A 21,431-nucleotide genomic window follows, 5' to 3' on the forward strand; every position below is an offset into this window, starting at 1 on the left:
AGTTAATTTGTACGTGAAATAAGCGGGTGGGGAGGATCTTCAGGTGATCCAATATTTTCCTATGAAGTATTCACAGTATAATGTAATGTTCTACTCTCCATCAAATACCAAGAACGGATGCCATTTTATTGTAATTATGTTTGTTTGACTTTGTATTTCACATTCTCCCATTTATTTCTTTATTTAATTCGTATTTATTTACTATTATTATTATTAGCCTTTTTCAGTACTGTCAATACTTAGAAAGTCATTCGTATTCTCAGCTCTTCATTTAGTTATTTCTTAATGTCATTTCTCATTTTAGTATTACTTCATTCTGTTTCATAATGTTCTCAGTACTTCATAATTTTCGTTACTTTCATTCAACTTCTTAATTCTTTATCTCTTTACTGTAATATTAATATACTTTTTCATTTATTTACTTCGTACACTATACCCTGTTCATCTCGAGTCCGAACTTTAGACTGGATAACTATTGTGCACACTCAAAATACTCACAAGACAGTTTTTGACTCGAGTTGTTCTGTGTAAAAAAAAATCGTTCAAGAATTTTAAGAACGCGTTGTATTTGTAATGAAGGAGAGGTTAAGACGAATCAAGATATAATTGAAATTGTGTAATTTTTAAGTTATACTGCCAGAAGTATTACATATATTAAACTTGCATTCATATTTTCGTTCTCGCCTTCCCTGGCACGTTTAGTGTACAGAAGTTGAAGACAAGATGCAGTATTATTTACAGAAGTGGGGATGGCTATTAATCATTATTATTGTAAAGATATATAAAAATATCTCAGACTAGTCAAATTATATTTGTATTGTTATTATAACTGACTCTGACACTTTGGATTATTGTTTTATGGCGAGGGTGTTTCCCACTGTTAGAGGCATTCCTGTCAGCCTTAGTATGCCGGCACACTTTCTGAAACTGTTGTCAAGTTTCATGGCCAGAGAAAGTGACAATGCTAAACTTACCCTTTCACTCTTTCAGTATTCCAGTTTTATACCTCTGACATTCTCATTGTTATCATGGCCGGGATAGTGTAGGAAACTAGGAGGTACTGTACACATGAGGGGTGCGACGGTAGTGTACAGTACTTACTGCCCCTATCCTTTGTAGGTGAGGAAGTAAAGACAGTCTAATGCAGTGTCAGCCAATCTGCCTCTTTAAGTAACAGAACCCTAATATTCAGTGTGCTGTATCCACGCTGCCCATTACGGGCAGTCATTGTATGGAACACACTTTCATATTTTTTGCAGGCAGCCATAATGTAGCGTAATTATGATCTGTTGAAAATAGACTTGGATTCTTAGTTGTATGTGTATATTCATAAAAAAATAATGTAAATAATTTAACCTTGCTTTACAAAATACAGACAATATTATCAATAAACAGTATCAATTTAAACATTTACGTTATTGTCATGTGGAGGACGCAGTCATTTGATTTATTTAATGTTTTGTACATTTAAAATCCTTTTTAACAGAAAATTACCATTAGTTGTTTTTTCTTCATTTAATATCAATATGTTTATTAAAATTCAAAGTACAGTTAATACTGAACTTTGAATGTTAATGAAATAAAATGAAATAAAATCATCGTATAGACGTGGAACAAGCAGGTTCCCCTCCGTTTTTGTTTTTTGTTTGTTCCGAAGTCATGTCTAGGAGACGCCTTCATGTATGCAATATGTTACTGAACTGTGATTAAGTTTTGCAATAAAATTTGTTAAATTTCAGTGTCATGGGGAAACGAGTGAAAATTAATGATTTAGGTCGAAATGTACGAGGCAAAGTAGAATGGACCTGTGATAGAAAAATCTATTACTTTTTAGTTTCGTATTTATATTCTGAATACATTCCCACGCAAAGTAACCAACCTTTGAATTTGAAATGTTCTTTGTTACATCAGGTAAATATTAGACACGTTTAAAGCATATACAGTATCATCATTATTATTGATTGATTGATAGTTAACATATTTCAGATTTCTCCTGTAAATGGGACTCTAATATCGAGGATTGGATTAAAAGACAGTGGTATATGGTACTCAGTATGGATAGGTCGGTGGTTGGCCGGAAGGACGGGAATTGCCTGAATCACTCTACTTAGTGCCACTTGTTTTCATGGACTCAACGTTTTCTAGTTTAGCCGCTCCTCCTTTACCTCAAAGATACGCCGAAAACACTAAACATAATATATATAGCTATAAATAATTAATTATGCGGTGAAGATTGAATGTGTGTGTTTAATTTAAAGGTGATGATAGTGTTGTATAGATATATTTTATGTGGTAGCGGGTGGTAATCGTGATTTTGGAAAGCAGCTGTGGACGTCACCCCAGTTGCGGCAACGATCGTCAGGACGACAACACCACACCGCAGAGTAAGAATATCAGCCTTTCTGGTGTAATATCTACTTATTGTTATCCACAGTTGACCGTGTAACTTAATTCTGGCATCCGTGTTTAGTGATGTGGTGTTTGAGTGGTTATGTGTAGAAATAGTGACTTCCTGTAACAAGGGAAATAACCCGTTGAACACGACTTCAAATAGGGAGTGACTGCTGTCCACCTTTTAATTTGTCGGGGGTCATTTACCTGCTGGTTCACTCTTGTTGATGTAAGAGCGTACTATATTTGTTGAACTTCAAATTTAGTCCTGAGTTCTTATGACCTAACTGATTACAATGAAATTATATAACCGGTACCAATGTACTCTTAGTGGAATCCATTTCAGGATGTGATTTGCTTCCCGTAACTTTGAATCAACTCCAGTGATGTGATAAGTGTGCTGTGGCTCCAGGCCTCCACTACTTTTCTAATTAGCTTAAAGTCATCACAGTACTGCACTAGATTGTAGCAGGAACAAAGCAGTAAGTAATATATACGGATATACCTGTTGAAATAGAAAAAGGACAGTGCTATCTTTTGTTATTTTGCCAGAACTGTGCTGCCTCAGCTTACTTTTCACTTCATAGGAGTAGATATAAAGTGATGGCGATAGCAAATCCCTCCTTGAAATGGATGCTACTAGCTGGTGTTTAACTATACAGTGTACAGTATAGTAGTATCTGAATAGGCTACAGTACCGGTCACGACAAAATAGCCTGCGATAGGCTGTTTTGGGTTATTGTGCCGGTGTAGTGGTCTGGCAACTCCCTCAGTTTCAGTATTCTCGCTATTATTATTTCCATGTATAGTACTGTACAGCATATGTGGTCTTAGAACTTCCCCAATTTGGTTAGGTTAAGTTAAGTTAGGGTAGGATAGGTTAGGTTAGTCCACCACCCAGTAAAAATCAAGAGCTGGTGAGGCTGAGCTGTGGGTCAATTTATAGTAGAGGACCATATTTGGATTTTTTTTAGTTATTTATTTATTTTTTATTTTTTGGTGTGTGTTATGATAATTTCTGTCAAAGACGGTTTTCTTCTATGACAGTTTTAGTGCGTTTTACCTATAACTGAGATATCGTGAGTGAGTATCTGAAAACTACCGGTACTGGAAAAGATATAACTATTGTATTTGTTGCCACTTACCCAATATTGGGAATATTATCTATGCAATCAATAGCTTAGACAGTTCTAATACACTTTTCTTCTGTATAGTTTGCAAACGACCTACAAGCGAGATATTTAATATGCCGTGGGGTGAAGGCCCCCGTTAGGAAGTTAGGTAAGGTTAAGTAGGTTTGTTTAATTAAGATAACTTAATTAGTTATGTGGTTGATAATACAGTATATATTATTACAGTATACCATTACTTCTATTACATAAACAATGGACTGGCAAAATAGCCCAAAACACCCTGTCTGGCTATTTTGCCTTGACCAGTAATTTAGTCACTTTCTTAAATTATGTTTTAATTTTGTTTCCTATTTTTGTTTCTGAATACCATAAATATGTTCTCTGAGCAAGACACCATGTTTGAACTCCATGTATTGAAAAATGCTTCCCAGCAACTTCTCCATATCTTACCTAACCAAACCTTCCTAATCCAGTTTAAATTGACCTAATGGTTCATCTTATTTACAGCAAGTCATAAATATAAACAAGTCAATATGGTTTCATTGGGAGGTGGCAAATTGGTATAGATTTGTGTTCAAGATACAAAAAATATAAAAACAAAATTTAAGAAAGTTTGAATTCTTCTGCCTTGTCTTGGATGTTCTTTAGATAAAAAACAATTTTTGTAATACTGTACAGTATTGAATTTTCATGTAAAGCTTGCTTGTAATTGGGGAACACCCCCTTTCCGTCAACAGGAGTCGTCATTTTTTACAACCACATTACAGCGCTCAACGGAGAGGTGTGACGGTAAAACAAATTACACTATACCCTTGTTGACCGAGTTCAGAACTTTCTTGTTCAATTACTCGCTGCATAACCTTGTGTCTCACATGATAGCAGCAAGACTCAATCCGCTAGAGCACAGTTGAATTGACGAAACTGAAATTTCAAGCCCGCCCGGGGAGCCATGTGGTTAGAGTTGAAGCGAAGCGACAGGCCTGAATTTTCAAGCTCATCGCCGCACGACATTTTGGAACTGCTCATTAATTTTGGATTCATTCCGAATTCAAATTGTTAAATTAATTTTTTAAAAAGGCATACAAATTAAGCCGAAACTTGAATTATAACAATGCAAATTAACGAGGGTACAGTGTAATTTAATTATTATAACTCTGTTTTATTGTCACACCTCCCCATCGAGTGCTGTAGTGTGGTGTCCTTCACGAGTCAAATTAACTGGTTGTCAACACAACGATCCCGGTTGCAGGAAAGGGGCGTTTAAAACTGTTGGGCTAAACTCGCATAAGCACATTGGAGTCAATGGTAGTTCATTATACAGAATTTAATCCACTATTTCATGCGCTGTACATTACAGTATTATATTTTCTATGTACAGTAATATTGGGACATTTTAATTTTGTGGGACACTCATTTGGCATCCCAGGTTTAGCCAGATTGGGAAAAAATTTAAATTAAGGCGGTACATGGGTAATGTTTGATAACCTCCTGGAGTGTAACCCTGTCTCTCCAGCTAAGAGAACACTTGAAAGTCTTGCATATAATGCCCAGTTCTCACTCTAAAAGGTGAAAGTGAGTTGGCAATGGGAAGAGCATCCAGCCATAAAACTTGCTTCAGATTTGTCTAATGACAACCAGGGCACTCTGACAGCATTAGATAATCACAGCTAACCCACACAAACTTGAGAAATGGTTGTTAAGCAGTGGAGGTGGACTGGTGGTGATGATTTAACAGTGGAGGGATAGTTTTTAAGCTTTCTGTAGGTAAGCGGTTTCTGCAGTCAATTAATTTCTGCTGGATTTATTGTAATCAAATCATATGTTAATCCTTTGCACATTACATTTTTTGTCACTTGAACTTTTGGTCTCAAAAGTTATACTGTATCAAAATCATCATCACTAAAATAAATGCAAATATTTTTCTTGGCTTATGGGCCAGCCATTTCTTTAATGGCTCATAGCAGAATACAGTACAGTACAGTATTAGGGTCAGGGATGTTTTAGTTAGGACATATGAGGAAAGTACAGTTTGTATCTGTTTCAAAAGATTACTGAGGAGAGCGTCTTACCTGGTTAGTAAGAATGGGGATGATTGCCTCATTAGTGATTCAGTGGCGGCACAAGAGTTATTTTGTGGGCAGTAAAAATATTTCAGGTTTAGTACCTGGTACCTTGGTAGTGAAGTTATGGGGATATTGAATTTACAAAAGTTGGTGTCTAGGCCAACACAGTGAAGACACACCAGGTTTGGCTTTTAATTGACTACTTTTCAAAATATGGGTGAGCTGCTTTGTTGTATTACTAGACATTGTACACCAGTAGGATTCAGAAGAGGGAGTCTAGGATGTTAATTGCAGTGGGGGTATATATGTTTTATACAGGCGTTAAGTTGAGTGCTGTGTTTCATTCTCTTCTAACATTACAGAATGTCAGGGAAGCTGAAACATCGTAATGCAGCTAACACTGCTGAAGCAGCTACAGTCACAGTGAATGAGAAGATACTGAAGGAATGCCATAATCTCTACACTGATGCTGAAAATGGTACGTTTTATATACAGCTAGACCCCGACTTACGACGGGGTTAGGGACCCAAATCCAGGTCGTAAGTCCGACATAGATAAAAAATAAATAAATAAAAAAAAAAAAAATCTACAATGAAATACAGTACAGTAAAAGTAATAAATATATATATATATATATATATATATATATATATATATATATATATATATATATATATATATATATATATATATATATATATATATATATATATATATATATATATATATATACACACACACACACATATATACACACACACGCACACACACACTTCTAATCACTTGACTTGTGTGTAGCTACTTTTTTATTTATATTGTTCTCATTTTCTAGCTTGGCACTCTTGCAAGGTGGCATCTGTTTAAGTGTACTTCATTTTGAGCGGTCAGAGACTTAGGTACTGTATGGGAGCATTGCTCCTCGTACCTTTTCTTAGGTATTAGACCTTCAAGCTCTGAGGAGAAGCAGTGGTTTGTTACTCATATTTCATCACTACTGTTCGTCAGCCCAAGGCTTGTAGTCTTGTCAGCCCAGAGAAAGTACTTTCCATACATGGAATCTGGATATTCCCTTTGTCTGGAAAAGCAGTTTAGGGTTACACTCAGTTGCCAGACTGGTGTAACTGACAATCTGATTATTATAGTAGGTCTGGGTGTGAAGACATTAAAACTTACTGAGCTGGGTTGTGTCCCACATGGTCACTCGTCTAGAAGGAAAATTGGTCATTAGAAAGGGTGTTATGCTTGAGATATATGAATGGTTTCATCATGCACTAGGATTGCATGACTCACTTGAGCCTGGCATTAAGATTATATCTCCATCCTCTCCACTGTGCATTAACTATCTTAAGCTTACATGAATCAGATGTAAATGAAGGATTGACTCAGAAGTCCCATTTTACAACTTTGTATGACTCTTTTTATCCATACTTTCCTCCTCCCTGAGGGAGCCGAGTTGAATCAGCTTCCCATTTTCTAGGCTGCTTGGGTCATGGAGTGCACAGCAGTGATACATCTTTAGCTTTCAGCCTCTGGTGACTAATTCACCATTGCTATCCCTTTTAGGGGCTGTGGGTGAGTCAGGAGAGGTATATACTACTTCAAGTTCTCTAGTTGTTTGTTGGAATGTAGTCCCAGTCACACAAATGGAGGATTCCTTGGAACATGGGTGAAATCTGCAGCCTTCAGGGTGCTTCACAAGATCCACTCTTGTTTATGATAATGGGAATTTAGGGCAAATTGCATATATATCCATCTAGTGTTTATAAATTGCCATTTCCAGTACTTGTCTAATCTTTTTTTATGCATTATACATGTTGAAGCATCAACATCTATTCATTTCATACAGTCCATTATAGCAACAGCACTTTTTCTGCACCCTGCATAACATATACTGGCAGCACTGAATGGCCCATTGGCTCTAGTGCTTGGCTTTGACCCTAATATCCATAAATCAATCAATCAGTAACATATACATACTGAGAGTCAGCTCCCTCTTTAACATATCTGTGAATACTTGAGTCTATAAGTTACATTGTAGCATACTTCAATTCCACACTTGAAATATTGTTGTTGATAATCTTAATACCTGTATGTACTGATATATTATTTTTATTCAGAATATTTTTAAGCAGCCCATATCAGTTAATTCCCTCAATTGTTGTATGTCCAAACTACTTGATATTCTACATCAAAACATTTATAAATTGGTTGTGGAAATGATATAAAGACATCATTGTTTTGTTATTGCAATGGCAGAAATTATGATGTTATTATCTTGACAGGGCTGGTTGCTATTGGCGAGAGCCTGGGTCTTAAACTTCTGCCTCCAAGAAAAAAGATCAATGTGATGCTCATGGGCAATCACTCTGCTGGCAAAAGCTCCTTCATCAATTGGTAAGTGTAATTAAAGACATCTCATATTCTTCTTTACAGGGTGCATCTACTATTGTGTTAAGAGAAAGTCAAAGTGTGAATTATCTTCCTCTTGGTCTCTGGCCTTCATTAAACTGTAGGGAAGAGTGTCACATAACATTATACTGTACTGTAGAATGGGTTAGAAAGAGACAGTAAGAAAAAATGATTGTGTGCCTGTCTTTCTCTTTCCAAGTTCCATTTCCACATACAGCTTTAGCACAGTCACTCCCAAATTCTACATACTGTACATTCTGTATTTGGAGTTTCATATAAAGACCAGCAATTTTGACTGATTAACAGACAGTTAATTAGTCACTTACCATGCCATACCCATAATCTTGTAGCTTCAGGCCCATGTTCATACAGGATGAGCCTGAGCTATTGAACAAACCATTTTCAGTTCAACTCAACCTATTGAGGTAAGTAATTGTGATATTTATGTTACATCGTTATATACTGCTAAAATGTCATTAGTTGCAGTGATAGAGTTGACTATAAGATATCTATATTTGCATGTTGTGATGATTGGCTTGTAATAATAAGGTTTTCAGGCATGGCATGTTGACTGGAGACTACCTCTATTTTATTTAGTGGGATGCAACAAGAAAGTTGTTGGCTTTGACATGTCTGCAGCTGGAAATACTGTTCCGTGTTTCTCGGTGTTCCCAATTATTAAGTAATGCAGTGCTTGTAATCTCTTGACGATTCTAAGTTCTAATGGAATTCTGTATGTTTACATGAAATACTGTAACTGAAAGTGTATAGTATGTTTTGGGCTCAATATTTGCACCATACACTATACTGTACCAATTGGGTTAAAAGAAATAATTCTCTGTTAACTGAACATTTCTCAAGGGAGATAGCTTCATTTATAATTAGTTTATATAGTGATAATAAGATATAGAGAAGAGTGAAAATTTATCTTTAAGTTTTATATCATTAATAAATAAACTTGACCCTTAAATGACAGCCATCATTGGTGGTAGAGGAAGAATTTGAAGTGGAAAGTCAGGAAACATTGTTCAAGGTGAGAGTGAGGAGGCAGTGTCACTCACACACCCCACTGTCATAGACCAGGCATGGGCAACCCGCCCAGACCATGTGTTTGTGCGGCCCGTGGAGTGATTGAGAAATTCTATTTAATGTGGCCTGCAGTTCAGGTAGATGCAGCCAGTTTATCGTGAGTAAAGCAATGTTTATTTAAAAAATAATCTCTGCACAATTCGTTACTGTTTCATCACCTAAGCGTAGGTAACCACAAAAATGTAACAGTGAAATAAGTACAGTACAGTTTATATAGTCAACTACGTATATAAACATTTTAACTTGTGTGAGCTTATAGGCCAAGTTTGGCACGGACTGTTTGATGGATTAGCTGCTATATGGCAGTGGGTCACTTGGGAATTAACAAAGGTTGGGGTCACGGGTGGTGGTCACACGGTTTAACTATCATTGAAATAATGTAATTATAATATTCTAAGTATCATTTCGACCAATAATTACCCTGCCATCGAATTGTGGACCATAGATTTGGAATCTGCATTCTCAGGAGTACCCTGAGATTTTAAAGGAAATCTAATTTTGGGTTGAAACCGACAAAATTAATGTTAATCTTGGCATATGAGGAACTACTATGGGACAACCTATAGGCACATATATAAAAAGAGATTTGCCTATAGGTTGTTTCATTGTAGTTCCTCATATTCCAAGATTAACATTGTCATTATTCTGGTGGGTGTCTCATAAGTAAGACAAATGTTGTAATTGTAGGAAAAATCAACGAATTCAGACTGTTTCACTCATCTTCTGTTAAATGTCAAGAAACTTTGACATATTACCAAAAAAATTATTATGAGGATTTGTTTCATAAATGGGAAAAAGATTGTGAATGTAAACTGAAAATATCGTAAGGTGGACGTGAGGATGAACTGCTTCACTGTCCGTGCTATTACAATGTTAGCATTACTTTTGGGTTAGTTTAGGATATAAATTTTGGTGGGTTGGTCCGCAGAAAAATATTTAAATCGTAATTCGGCCCATGACTGAGGAAAGGTTGTTCATGCCTGTCATAGACCATCCACCATGCCTGCTTTTGTCTAGTCTGATTAGATTTTATACCAAATGTTTAGGTTGTTGATGGAAATCAGTGTAAAGTATACATTTTATTTGTGTATTTCCTATTTATCTGGATACATTTACTTAATTTTTTCGGTGATTTTTTCCTTTTCATATCAAGGAAGAATCCATAGATGTTGACTTGCGGTAAATACTAACTATTGATTGTAAACAGATTTCAACAGTACAGCAGAAGAAAATAGAATAAAAGGCAAGAGATAATGAAAACTAAAACTCAAAAGTAATCACAGGCTGAACATATGGTAGATGTGACAGAACAGTTGTTTTCTAGTACTGTACTGTACAAGTACTGTACTCAGTCAGACAGGTTAAGAAATGAGGGACTAATCCGTTCAAAGGGTGATCAAGTGACACCTTCAGGTACACCATTTTTTTTTTTTTTTTTTTTAAATGTGCATTTATGGCCAGCTGTTAGTCACTAGACAGTTTAAGTATGTTTCCTCACTAAGCTGTCATTCCAAGGTCCAGGAGACCCTGACATTAGTTGTGGAACAGACTAAACTATTATTAAATCTCCCCAAAAGCAATTAATGTCTTAAGAAAAGGGTAAAGTCTTAGGTTTTATCCCTCTCAGACAAAGAGGGAGGTGATCGGAGGGAGCAGTGATGTCACAAATTACTGCACAGCACCTGTTCTCTGGGTCTGCCATACAGGCCTTTCAGTTATCGACTTCATCCATTCCTGTCCACACCTCACAATGAGTAAGTGGTCCCACTGTTCATTGCACATTTTTGCAGATAAGTGTTTTGTTTTGATTATTTAAGCACAATTTTAAATATCTTCGTGAGCCACACAGTTCTAAGTGTAAATATTTAGCAAAGGATTATTTATTTAATGTTAAAGATATTTGTATGGGTTTGTTAAGAGTCTTATTTGGATACAGTTGCTGAGCTGCCTGGGAACTGGCATTACTGGCTCTATGTTAAGGTATCATCAGATTTCACAGTGAGTAATTTAGTCTCACCTTTGATGGTTTTGTTTTCCTGGCCTACTATGACTCAAGCCTGGAGTTACGAGGAAATTCTTAAGTGTTTACTGAAATGGAATCACGGGGATCTATTCTAATGATGGTTGAAGACTTATTGAGATTTCAACCTTAGAAGCTGACAGACTGATTGGGTACATTACTGCTCTTGTAACATGAATCCTCTTGACTTTTTATAAGAAGTTATGGAAATAATTAGTACATATTTTTGACATACGTATAGTATTTAGTTGGACTTTTACAAAGAATATTTTTGGATAAACCTTGGCTAATTTTGGGACAATTGTGACAAATATCTGGAGGACAACCTCTGTTGCTCTTAAGACTTATGATCCCTAGGAATGTATTACTATACTTGTAGTAGGAAATTGGGAAATATTTTATTTACTTTGTCACAACTGACATTGTTTTGCTGTCATGTCACAACTGACATTATTTTGCTGCCCCTGCTTTTGTTATAAGGGTGTCTCAATCCTGTGTGAATGTGTTTGAGAATAAAATGAACGGCACAAAGAAAATTTATTGCCATGGCTGTATTAGACATATGAGGATATGAATTTGCAATTTCCCTCAGATTATCTAAAGCCAGAAGACATAGTCTCCAAACTCCAACACAGGATATTAAAGAGAAGTGTTTAAGGAAGCAGGAAGACCTTCAGCAGAGGTACTAGCCTTTGAGGGATGTAATGTATTGATTTGGTGGTGTTGTCTGCTATTGTACATAATTGTCATGTGGGTTTTCTCCCAAAGGTTTTGATGGAGATGTATGAATGTTCTGTAGGCGAGTTTTTAACACTTTCATGAACTCAGTGTGGCAAGCTGTCACTAAGCCATGAGCACATCTGTTTGCAAGCATAATTTTTTCAATGTTAAGTATCTTTGTCATTAGTTCATAAGTGTTAATTGGTTCTCCAAGAGGTTTGACTGTGAGACAGTATAAATCATCTTAAGAGACACTTATGGATTTTATTAGTTACAGAAATTGGAAACTATTCTGACTTCACTGCTGTTTTGTTTTCTTATTTGGGGTTTTCAGAAGGACAATAAATCTGCTAATACAGTACATGAGGACTGTATCATTAGTATTCCTTGGCTAGGACTTTGAGAGAGAATCTTTATATTAATCTCTCTTTCTTAGTATTTAAGGATCTTTCTTGATCCTATTATGGAGAGACGGATTCTTACAGGTTATTGGTATCTGCTATATTTGTATCAGAGAATCAGGAGTTGGTAACTTGAACGTCATCTTCCTTCTTACATCAGCATTATGAAGGAGAGTATGAAACTGCAGAATGGATGACTCCCTATTTTTTGCCTGAGTGTAGTCAGGTCTCAACCTGTAAATTGGCAGATGGTTTACAGTAATCATTTTTATCTTAGAATTACTTAGCATTTTCTTCAACAAACTCTATTAAACTATTATTCTAAATGTGGAGTTTCTGCTACTTACAGTATATGTCCAATATGATTGTCAAAGTCATCTCATCAGCTGAGCCCAACTGCACAGACCCAATTCATGACCCCAAGAATTTTGCTTATTTAACCACTTGTGTATGGCTTCCCTTCTGAGATGAATAAAATTGTTTGATGTTAATCACATAAAAAATTAAAAGGGGTGTCCCCATAGTGAAGGGGTTAATGGCTGCTGTAGGGGCATCTTTCATTCATACTTTTATGAACTGGGAAGTTTGTAAGGTTATCCTCGTCCCTTACTATGAATTCTTGAAAAGTAGGGTAAACTTCCTTTTGGGTGCTCTGTCACTGTAACAGATGGAATTTCTACTGCTGCCTCCTCCCATTTCATGCTGGTCTCAGATACTCAGCTGCACAGCAAAGGATAGTTAGCTATAAATGAAGGATTGATGGTGAAATCCCATTTTATTTTATGGCTGAACTTGGAAGTAGGAGGCATGGAATCCTCCCTCCTTCTGTGTTTTAGTGTGGAAGTGAGCTGGGAATGAATGAGATTGAAGTCTTGAAGACCATTATGGTTGACTAGGAGATCAGGTGATGTGCAGTTATTACTCTGATGTCAGTGCTTGCCTTGATTTCCCTTTATGTCCAAGAGGGATAAAATTTGGGCTACTAATTACACTTTCAAAAATCATCTTGTTGATTTTAGAGAGATTGGCTAATTGTTCTGGATCCTAGACTGATGGCTCAGTGGGGATGTATTTTTGAGCCACCTAGTTCCTGGCTGGGCCAGAGTACATAGTCAGTTTGGTATCTGTATGACACTGAGGTATACATAATTTGCTTTGTGTAGACTAATTTTTGTATGAACAAACTTTCACTAAAATTATTGAAAAACAATAATAGTATGCATACAGAAGTTACAGCATGTTTATTCTACTAAATCTTTTGATCTCTTGGAAATATATATGCTAATTTTTGGAATAGCCATTTGCCTAAGTAGTTAACAGTAGCTAGGAATTTTTTGGTGGGGAGGTAGAAGCCCAGATTTTCCAACAAATGGGCATTATAAAGGTGCTGTTTATCAAACCTCAATCTTATTAAGTATAGTGATTTACATGCAATATAAAGAACCTATTAAGTGTAACGAACACATAATTACAGTACACCACAGCTACTCCCCGACTTACGACCGCCTCAGTCGTACCAAAATTTTGTCAAATTACGTATTTTCGAGTCCCAACGTCAGTGATTGCGCTGTGTACTGACAAAATTTTCGTTTGTAATTCACTTTAAAATGGCTGGCAAGCTTAAGAGTGAGAGTTTTGTGGTGCTGAGAAGGAAAGGAGACACCCATTTTAGATTTTCTATATTATTTAAGTATTTTCGACTAATGACCATTTCGACTTACGACCTGGATTTGGGTCCCTAACCCCTTCGTAAGTCGGGGAGCAGTATATAATAATACACCTGTATCAATAGTGCTGTACAGAAGCAGAACAAACACTACCACTAAATGAACTATACCACTTCACAAGGAAAAACACACAGTACTGTATATCAGTATAAAATTTCCTCTTCAGATGGGAAATTGCTTTTCTGTTGTTCACAAAATATACAATATACTGTTCAGTATTCTTTCATGAGTGGACTTTCTTTCATATACATATTCCTCAGTTTAAAGAAGAATTCCGTTGCAATAAAACATTGCATAAATAGATTTTTTCAATTCCACGGACTCTCATTAAAAATGAAATGCTGCCGTTTGCCACCTGACACTACACTGCACTTATGCGCCATGTATACAAAGTAGCGGGAATTTAGGGGTTCAGGTTTTTTCCATGGAAAACATATTTCCAATTATAGAATGGGAAACAATGTATTACTACAGAAATATATGTACAGTACAAGTATTATATAAGTTGACTTGGTGCTTCATACTGTTAATTTAGTTTAAAATATCATCCTGTTTCTTGTAAGTACTGTACAGGTATAAAATTCTTAATGTACTGTATTGCATGTACAGTAGTATTTCATTTATAATGAGAGTCCATGGAAAAATTTGCTCCAACTTAAAAAAATCTATTTACGTAAGGTTTTACTGCAACAGAATTCTTCTGTAAACCAGGGAATATGTATATGAAAGAAAGCCCACTTGTGAGAAGAATACTGTACAGTATATTGTATATATTGTGAACAACAGAACAGCAGTTTCCCATATGAAAGGGGATCTTTGAACTTTTGAGTACAGTACAGTACAGTAGTTGGCAACTACAGGTACTACTAGTTGCTTTGTCTTAGCACAAGTTGTTAACCTATAAATGAGAGTTAGATGATGAGTGCTTTTTGATGTATTCTCTGGGGGTTAATCATTTGGTGACTGCTTGCATTAGACTGAAGATGCAAATTTTGAGTATTTGTTTTGGTTGTCCCACAGGATGGTGCCTTTGGAGTGAATACCTTCTTTGGATTATGATTAAGATATTTTTTGTCATATACTTCCTTTTTCTGATTACTCCGGGTCATGCAGAAGCTTCAGTTGTTTCGGGGAACTATAATCTTGATTGCTCCTAATTAGCCTTGCAGGAATTGGTGTCGTATCCTGTTTTTAATTTCTACAAAATATTTACCAATGCCTTTTTCATCTCCATTATGGATAGTTTGTTTTCCATCTATATCCTCATCCTCTGTATAATAAGCTTTGAATATGGAGTTTCCTTGGTTACTCTGTTTCTCTGGTATGGTAAGGTTTATTGTGGACTGGGACTCTTTCCATTCCTTTTCCTGTTCTTGGTACTTGCAGTTCTTCCCTTCCACCATCATGTGTACAGGTACAATGAAAGACAAAAGTCGTATCGTGATGTTTGGTGAAAACATATGCTGAAGGGCTAACTTTTGGTGCGCTCTGCCTTGTGGTAGGGGGCTCTTATAATTAATGTTTCACGGGTTATATTTAATCTTTGGATAAAATTGCGACACGACTTTTGTCTTTTATTGTACATAGTTCACTTAACAGAGACACTTTCAACCAATTCTTACAGGATATGTGTAGTCCACTGTTCCTTGGGGCTCTAGACTCCAGTGGCTTAATTACTCCTGGAAGTACCAAGATAATGCCTGTGTGGTAGGGAGGGTAGGAGGGTTTCTAGAACTCTCTTGACCAGTGGTGTCAAACTCAAAAGCTTTCGAGGGCCAATTCTTATTTAAGTTAACCCTCTCCAGGGCCAACACAAGTGTTATATCACATATTTGCAGGATTGAAGCTTACAGCTTCACACATTACCTTACCTGGATTACCAGGAATACCTCATTTGGGTTTGTCTGATCTTAAATATGTAAAATTCATTTTACTAAATAAACATGATTATATCTATTTCTTTCATAATTTCACGGGATGATGAATTTTACCGTCATCCCGCGGGCCACGAGTTTGACACCCGTCATACACTTTACAGAATTTTTGACCAAAATACACTTTTTACTCAGAATTGAAATTTAAGGGGTTTAACTAATTGAGAACTTTCAGAATAACACACAAACCCTAAATCACACCATGAAAACCCATAGTTGATGAGTAATTAGCATTAAAAAATGTCAGTAAAATCTTTCAAGGGTCATTTTGGCCACTATTTACTCTGCAATCGACTCGTGGACCACATGTTGATAATCAGCAAGCTTAGGAGTGCCGATACTGTGATTTTCAGTAAAATGTAATTAATTTAAGGGGTTTAACTAATTGAGTACTTTCAAAATAACACACAAACCCTAAATCACGCCTTGGAAACCCATAGTTGATGAGTAATTAGCATTAAAAAATGTCGGTAAAATCTTTCAAGGGTCATTTAGGCCTCTAATTACTCTGCAATCGAATCGTGGACCACATGTTCATAATCAGCAAGCTTAGGAGTGCCGATACTGTGATTTTCAGTAAAATGTAATTTTTGGCCAAAAATGTAAGTCTTACACCTTACAAAATTTTTGACCAAAATATACTTTTTTCTCAGAATTGAAATTTAAAGGGTTTAACTAATTGAGAACTTTCAGAATAACGCCCAAACCCTAAATCACACCATGGAAACCCATAGTTCATGAGTAATTAGCATTGAAAAATGTCAGTAAAATCTTTCAAGGGTCATTTTGGCCACTAATTACTCTGCGATCGAATCATGGACCACATGTTCATAATCAGCAAGCTCAGGAGTACCCATACTGTGATTTTCAGCAAAATCTAATTTTTTGCCAAAAAACACCAAAAATGCAGTGTACTGACAAAATTGTCGTTTGTAATTCCCTTTAAAATGGCTGGCAAGCGTAAAAGTGAGAGTTTCGTGGTGCTGAGAAGGAAAAGAGACACCCATTTTAGATTCTCTCTGTTATTTTCGCATTTTCGACTTACATCCTGGTCGTCGGTCCCAAACCCTGTCATAAGTCGGGGACTGACTGTAGTGTGGTGGAGTTGAATTCAAAATGGTGGAAAGGCCCAGAATTAAGATGGAGTGTGTGTGTGTGTGAGGATTGGGCAAACATGCCTCCAACGGGCAACTTTTGCACCAAATCTCCCACATTTAAGACCCACTGTGTGCTCGGGAGGAAGGGATGATTAATATATCCAAAATGGGATAATGAATCAACTCTGGCTAACATAAAGGACATGGAGCCTCTATACACAGTCCATAATTATGAAACCTGCCTGGCTACAAGCTCCTAAGTATTAAAGAGGATAATTTCTCCATTTTTGTAGATCCTATTCACCCTTACATTCACTAACCCACTCCCACATATTTTTTAAACACTCAAAATGCCATTATCCACACTTTTTTTTTTTTAAGTAGCTTTCAACACTTTTGAAGTTTGCTAATAAAGATGAAGGATTCTGCCTAAGAAGTTTGTATGTTAAATTTTTCCCATTGCTGGTAGTGTAAGAATGCATCCACTGACTCACTCAAGTAATGACGCAAAGCTGGTGGCCTAAATGGTAATGAAATTGCTCGAGACTCCAAATTTTCTGATTTGTGTAATATGTACTACTGTAATTCTAGGGCTGCTACCTGCTATTTTCTTCTTTCCAAAGTCTCCTTCCACATAGCATAATTTTATTTGTGAATACTATTCATTAGTTTAATCTCCTTCACTGTTTCCCAACTGTGAGGTTTTCCATTTCATATACTGTACGAGTATGTGTGTGCAGACAGACACACACACACACACACATGCACATAGAATGAATGAGACAAACAGCCTATATCATGAATCAGAAGAGTAAGAGGGGTGGGGAATTACAGTACTACCCTTGAATTTTACTAATTTACGAACAGTGATTATACATTTCTTTAAAAAAGACCATTATGACAAAGACAGATACCCAAATCAGTTTACATATCCTAAATAATAATAGACCTGTTGTTAGAAGAAAGACAGAATGTAGCGGAGATGAGAAACACAAATTCAGCTAGGACAGCACTTCAGAACCTAGTAAAGGACATGGATTGTACGTCTCACTCTTACACCTGTCCCACCCTCCTGTCCCATGTTAAAGTGTGAACAAATACTGACTGAGATTTGCCAAAACAAGAAAATATATTTATTTTTTCTATCTCTTTCTATTGTTTTGTTTATCATATCCTTTGTGTTTATCAGTATTTTTATTTGTGAACTGAACCTGTTTATGATGGAAATGCCTTTACCTTGTACCGAATTAGGTTCTGTAATAGGGTCGCGGAACTTGTTGATAATTTGGTATAAAACTTTTAGATTAATCTGAATCTGGGTTTTTATCTGCTAAAATGTGTAAATTTATACTGTACATGATAGCCAGGAATTTGTATTGTTTGGTGTACTGTATAGTATAGACTATCTTTTTATGTCACTAATATCATTCCATAGATATTTGTAGCAAACTGGGTTCTTGTTTTGATTATTAAAAAAAAGGTGACACTACAGTAATATAAATTAAATTTGTTGGGGTGGCATTAGGCATGAACAGTAATGGCTTTATGTTCTCATTCTTTGTGATGAAATAGGCATTGTCAAGTGAAACTCCAGTAGATGTGTTGTACAGTAGTTATACTGTATTAAGAATTGACTTCAAGGGGGGTGATGACTGCTTCAGGTTATTTTTGGTTTTGGTTAAAATATTATATGTTGAGGGAAGAACACCTGATGGTAATCCCATATACTAAACATCCGGACCATCTGGTATGGTGGGGCATCCAGGCGGCCGATGTTATCTGAGGTCGACAGGGACAGATAGTGCCAGGGGCCACAGGAAGTGTTGCTTCCGCTGGCACCATCACACCTGCTGCTCTCTCCTGGCCCATCCTTGGTATACTGTACTGGTGGGTAAACTACCAGGTGTACCACTGGGTTTACAATTGAGTGTCTTTCTATTTTAAGCAAGTATCAATGATAGATGCATCAGGTTAGCTTTAGTGATCACAGTCGCAGCTAGCATTAGCCCTCAGCAGCAACAATTGCTTAACATAACTTATAAACAAAATATTTATTCAGAAATGGTGATGCAAGTACAGATTTAGTAACAATTACTTTGAGTAATTACACTGTAGTTAAATTATGAAAATAGAAGGGTTGTTAATCTGAAATAACAGTTTGGTTAGGTAGAAAAATTAAGTGGGTTTATAAACTATCCAGACAACAGGACAGTACAAGTACACTACAGTGATTTTCATGGGAATAACCTGGGTACATTACAGAGATAGGAGCTAAAAGTTCCCTTGTTATGGGGAAAATAATATAGTACAGTATTTACCTTTTATCTGTGAAGCTAAAAGTTTTTGAAAAGAGAGGGAGATGTACGAGTGTAAGATACAGGATAAAAGATGATAAAAAGGGTGATGTCCTAATGCCAGAAGGTGGGTAGTGGTTTGGGGAGGAGCAGTGGAATATAGTATTGGGTAAAGAATTGGGGAGATGTGTATGGGGCGTGGGTACAATGTAGGTACCTTGTATGTGCATTAGCCATTAGAGTGGGTCACTATTCTCTTCTTTTATGGGGTCAGTTTATTTCTTATGGAATATTTACTGGTACTGCCCATCTGGATAAATCATTATTGAGTACAGTACAGTAAATAATTTGACGGTGATTAGGCAAGGTATTCTACTCTCACAAACTTTTCAAATTCTGTGGTGCTAAGGTTTGTCGACACAATTTTTCATTGTGGGTATTCATTTTTCTCATAAATGACGTGTTATCCAAACTAATTTTGTTTCTAAAATGTTACCGGAATTGAGAATGGGTTGACCACAAAAAATTACATCATATTTATCTGTGAACTACAGTTTACAAGATAAATTGGTTAATATGACCTCTTTGAAGTCAGAATTTATGCACAGCAAATCTATATGATAACTTTTGTGACCCCTTAGTACCTTGCGAGAGTACAGTAGTTCAGTCTGATTAACATGTACAGTGTCTCCTCAGTTCAACAGCACTTTACTGAAGTATGGTTTCCATCCACATTCCTTACCATAATTGTTGGTGAATTTGTGAAGGTGGGCAACATTGTGTGATTATTACTAAACTTTAGGAGATGACTTATCTAGATAGGAAGCAAATGTTTTGAGTGGATGTGATTTATCCAACTGATAATTAATTTTGTAATCCACTCTTACTGTTTATTTTTGTGCTTGCTATGATGGACAGTTTTACCGCATGCTGTGTGCTTCATTGTGTATTTCCAGGCGAACTGTCTCGGTTATCATTTACTCTAAACAATTATTGAATCACAAGATTTTGCATTTGTTCTTATATGAACTGCATGATTGGCTGACTGGTCTTGTGTTAAGTTTAACATTTAGTGTCCTGGTGGTTCACTTTGTTCACTTTAATATTGTGTACAAATCTTACCCCAATGAGTAACAATGAAGAATTGTGTTTAACCCCCACATACTTACCTAAGTGTCCTGGTATATGAATATGCATGTTAGTGTGTGTTTACTACCACAGACGCTATTTATATGGTTTGGTGTGTCATGATGTAATTGTAAGGTGTTACGTTTGGGCACTAGAACCAGTTATCAATAACTCATAACAATGTACAGTACTGTATAAGGACTTACAAATCTTAAGTAACATACAGAATAGCAGTCTTAAAAAAAATAGGTGTTTTATAAATGACAAGTAGTTTATAGTGGTTCTTGGGTTCAGGAGAAGATTTATTTTAGTGGTTTATAATTATTTGCAAGTAGGTTATAGTGATTAATAAAATTCATACCTATATATAATAGTATTGAAGTTTATAATAGTGTAGAAGTTAAAATTCTGAAGCTTCATGTTGTGGTTTATCATTTTGTAAAGACATATACTGTAATAATGTTGCTGTTCTGACATGTGCATTATAATGGGTAGAATGATATTTAGTGTTGAATTTGATATGTATATGTGTGTGCTGACTGGCAGTGCTGTGTTTCAATTCTTATGATAGTTCATTTTGTGTTTATTGGTAAAAAGTACTGATCAGCTTCATTGTTATGACATGAAATATATATATTGGTTCTAGTGTTTCGTGAATATTGATTATAATAAATAGACAGGACGTGCCAACACCTACTGATTGGTGCCTGTATCAGAGCTGTTACCTTGACCTCTGATCATTTGACCCTTAAACCATAGCAGCTCTTGTGATTGGCTTTTTAACACAGTATATGTGACAAGTGTGATCATTGTTGCTCGGTTCAAGGGTTATGCTGCTGACATATACATACAGTACTCTATTTACATGCTTGGTGATGACTAATCCTCGACTTCCTGACCCTAAAAATAACAGCGCCAAAGGTTCTCGAAAATATACGTAACTTTATATGCTTGCCAAGTAGGAATATTATGTATTGTAGATCTTATGCGCTTAACCAATGCTGCAGTATGCATGGTATTGAACT

At 36.1% G+C, this 21,431-nt stretch overlaps 1 protein-coding gene across 2 annotated transcripts in view; it reads left to right on the plus strand.

Annotated features, from left to right (window-relative positions):
• Positions 1-2,234: 2,234 nt before the first annotated feature.
• The window catches only part of LOC121879567, a 41,755-nt gene continuing 22,558 nt past the window's right edge, over positions 2,235-21,431 (plus strand). Inside the window, exons 1-3 of one of the 2 annotated variants that reach the window (XM_042386227.1) lie at positions 2,235-2,384; positions 5,950-6,065; positions 7,870-7,981. In XM_042386227.1, the coding sequence (XP_042242161.1) occupies positions 5,951-6,065; positions 7,870-7,981 (227 nt within the window). In that variant the 5' untranslated portion in view covers positions 2,235-2,384; position 5,950. Of the gene's footprint in view, positions 2,385-2,601; positions 2,621-5,949; positions 6,066-7,869; positions 7,982-21,431 lie in introns of those variants that run through there. The other variant, XM_042386228.1, reaches the window with a different exon arrangement.

This window comes from Homarus americanus, unplaced genomic scaffold (genome assembly GCF_018991925.1).
Source record: "Homarus americanus isolate GMGI-L3 unplaced genomic scaffold, GMGI_Hamer_2.0 scaffold9741, whole genome shotgun sequence".
NCBI lineage: Eukaryota > Metazoa > Arthropoda > Malacostraca > Decapoda > Nephropidae > Homarus > Homarus americanus.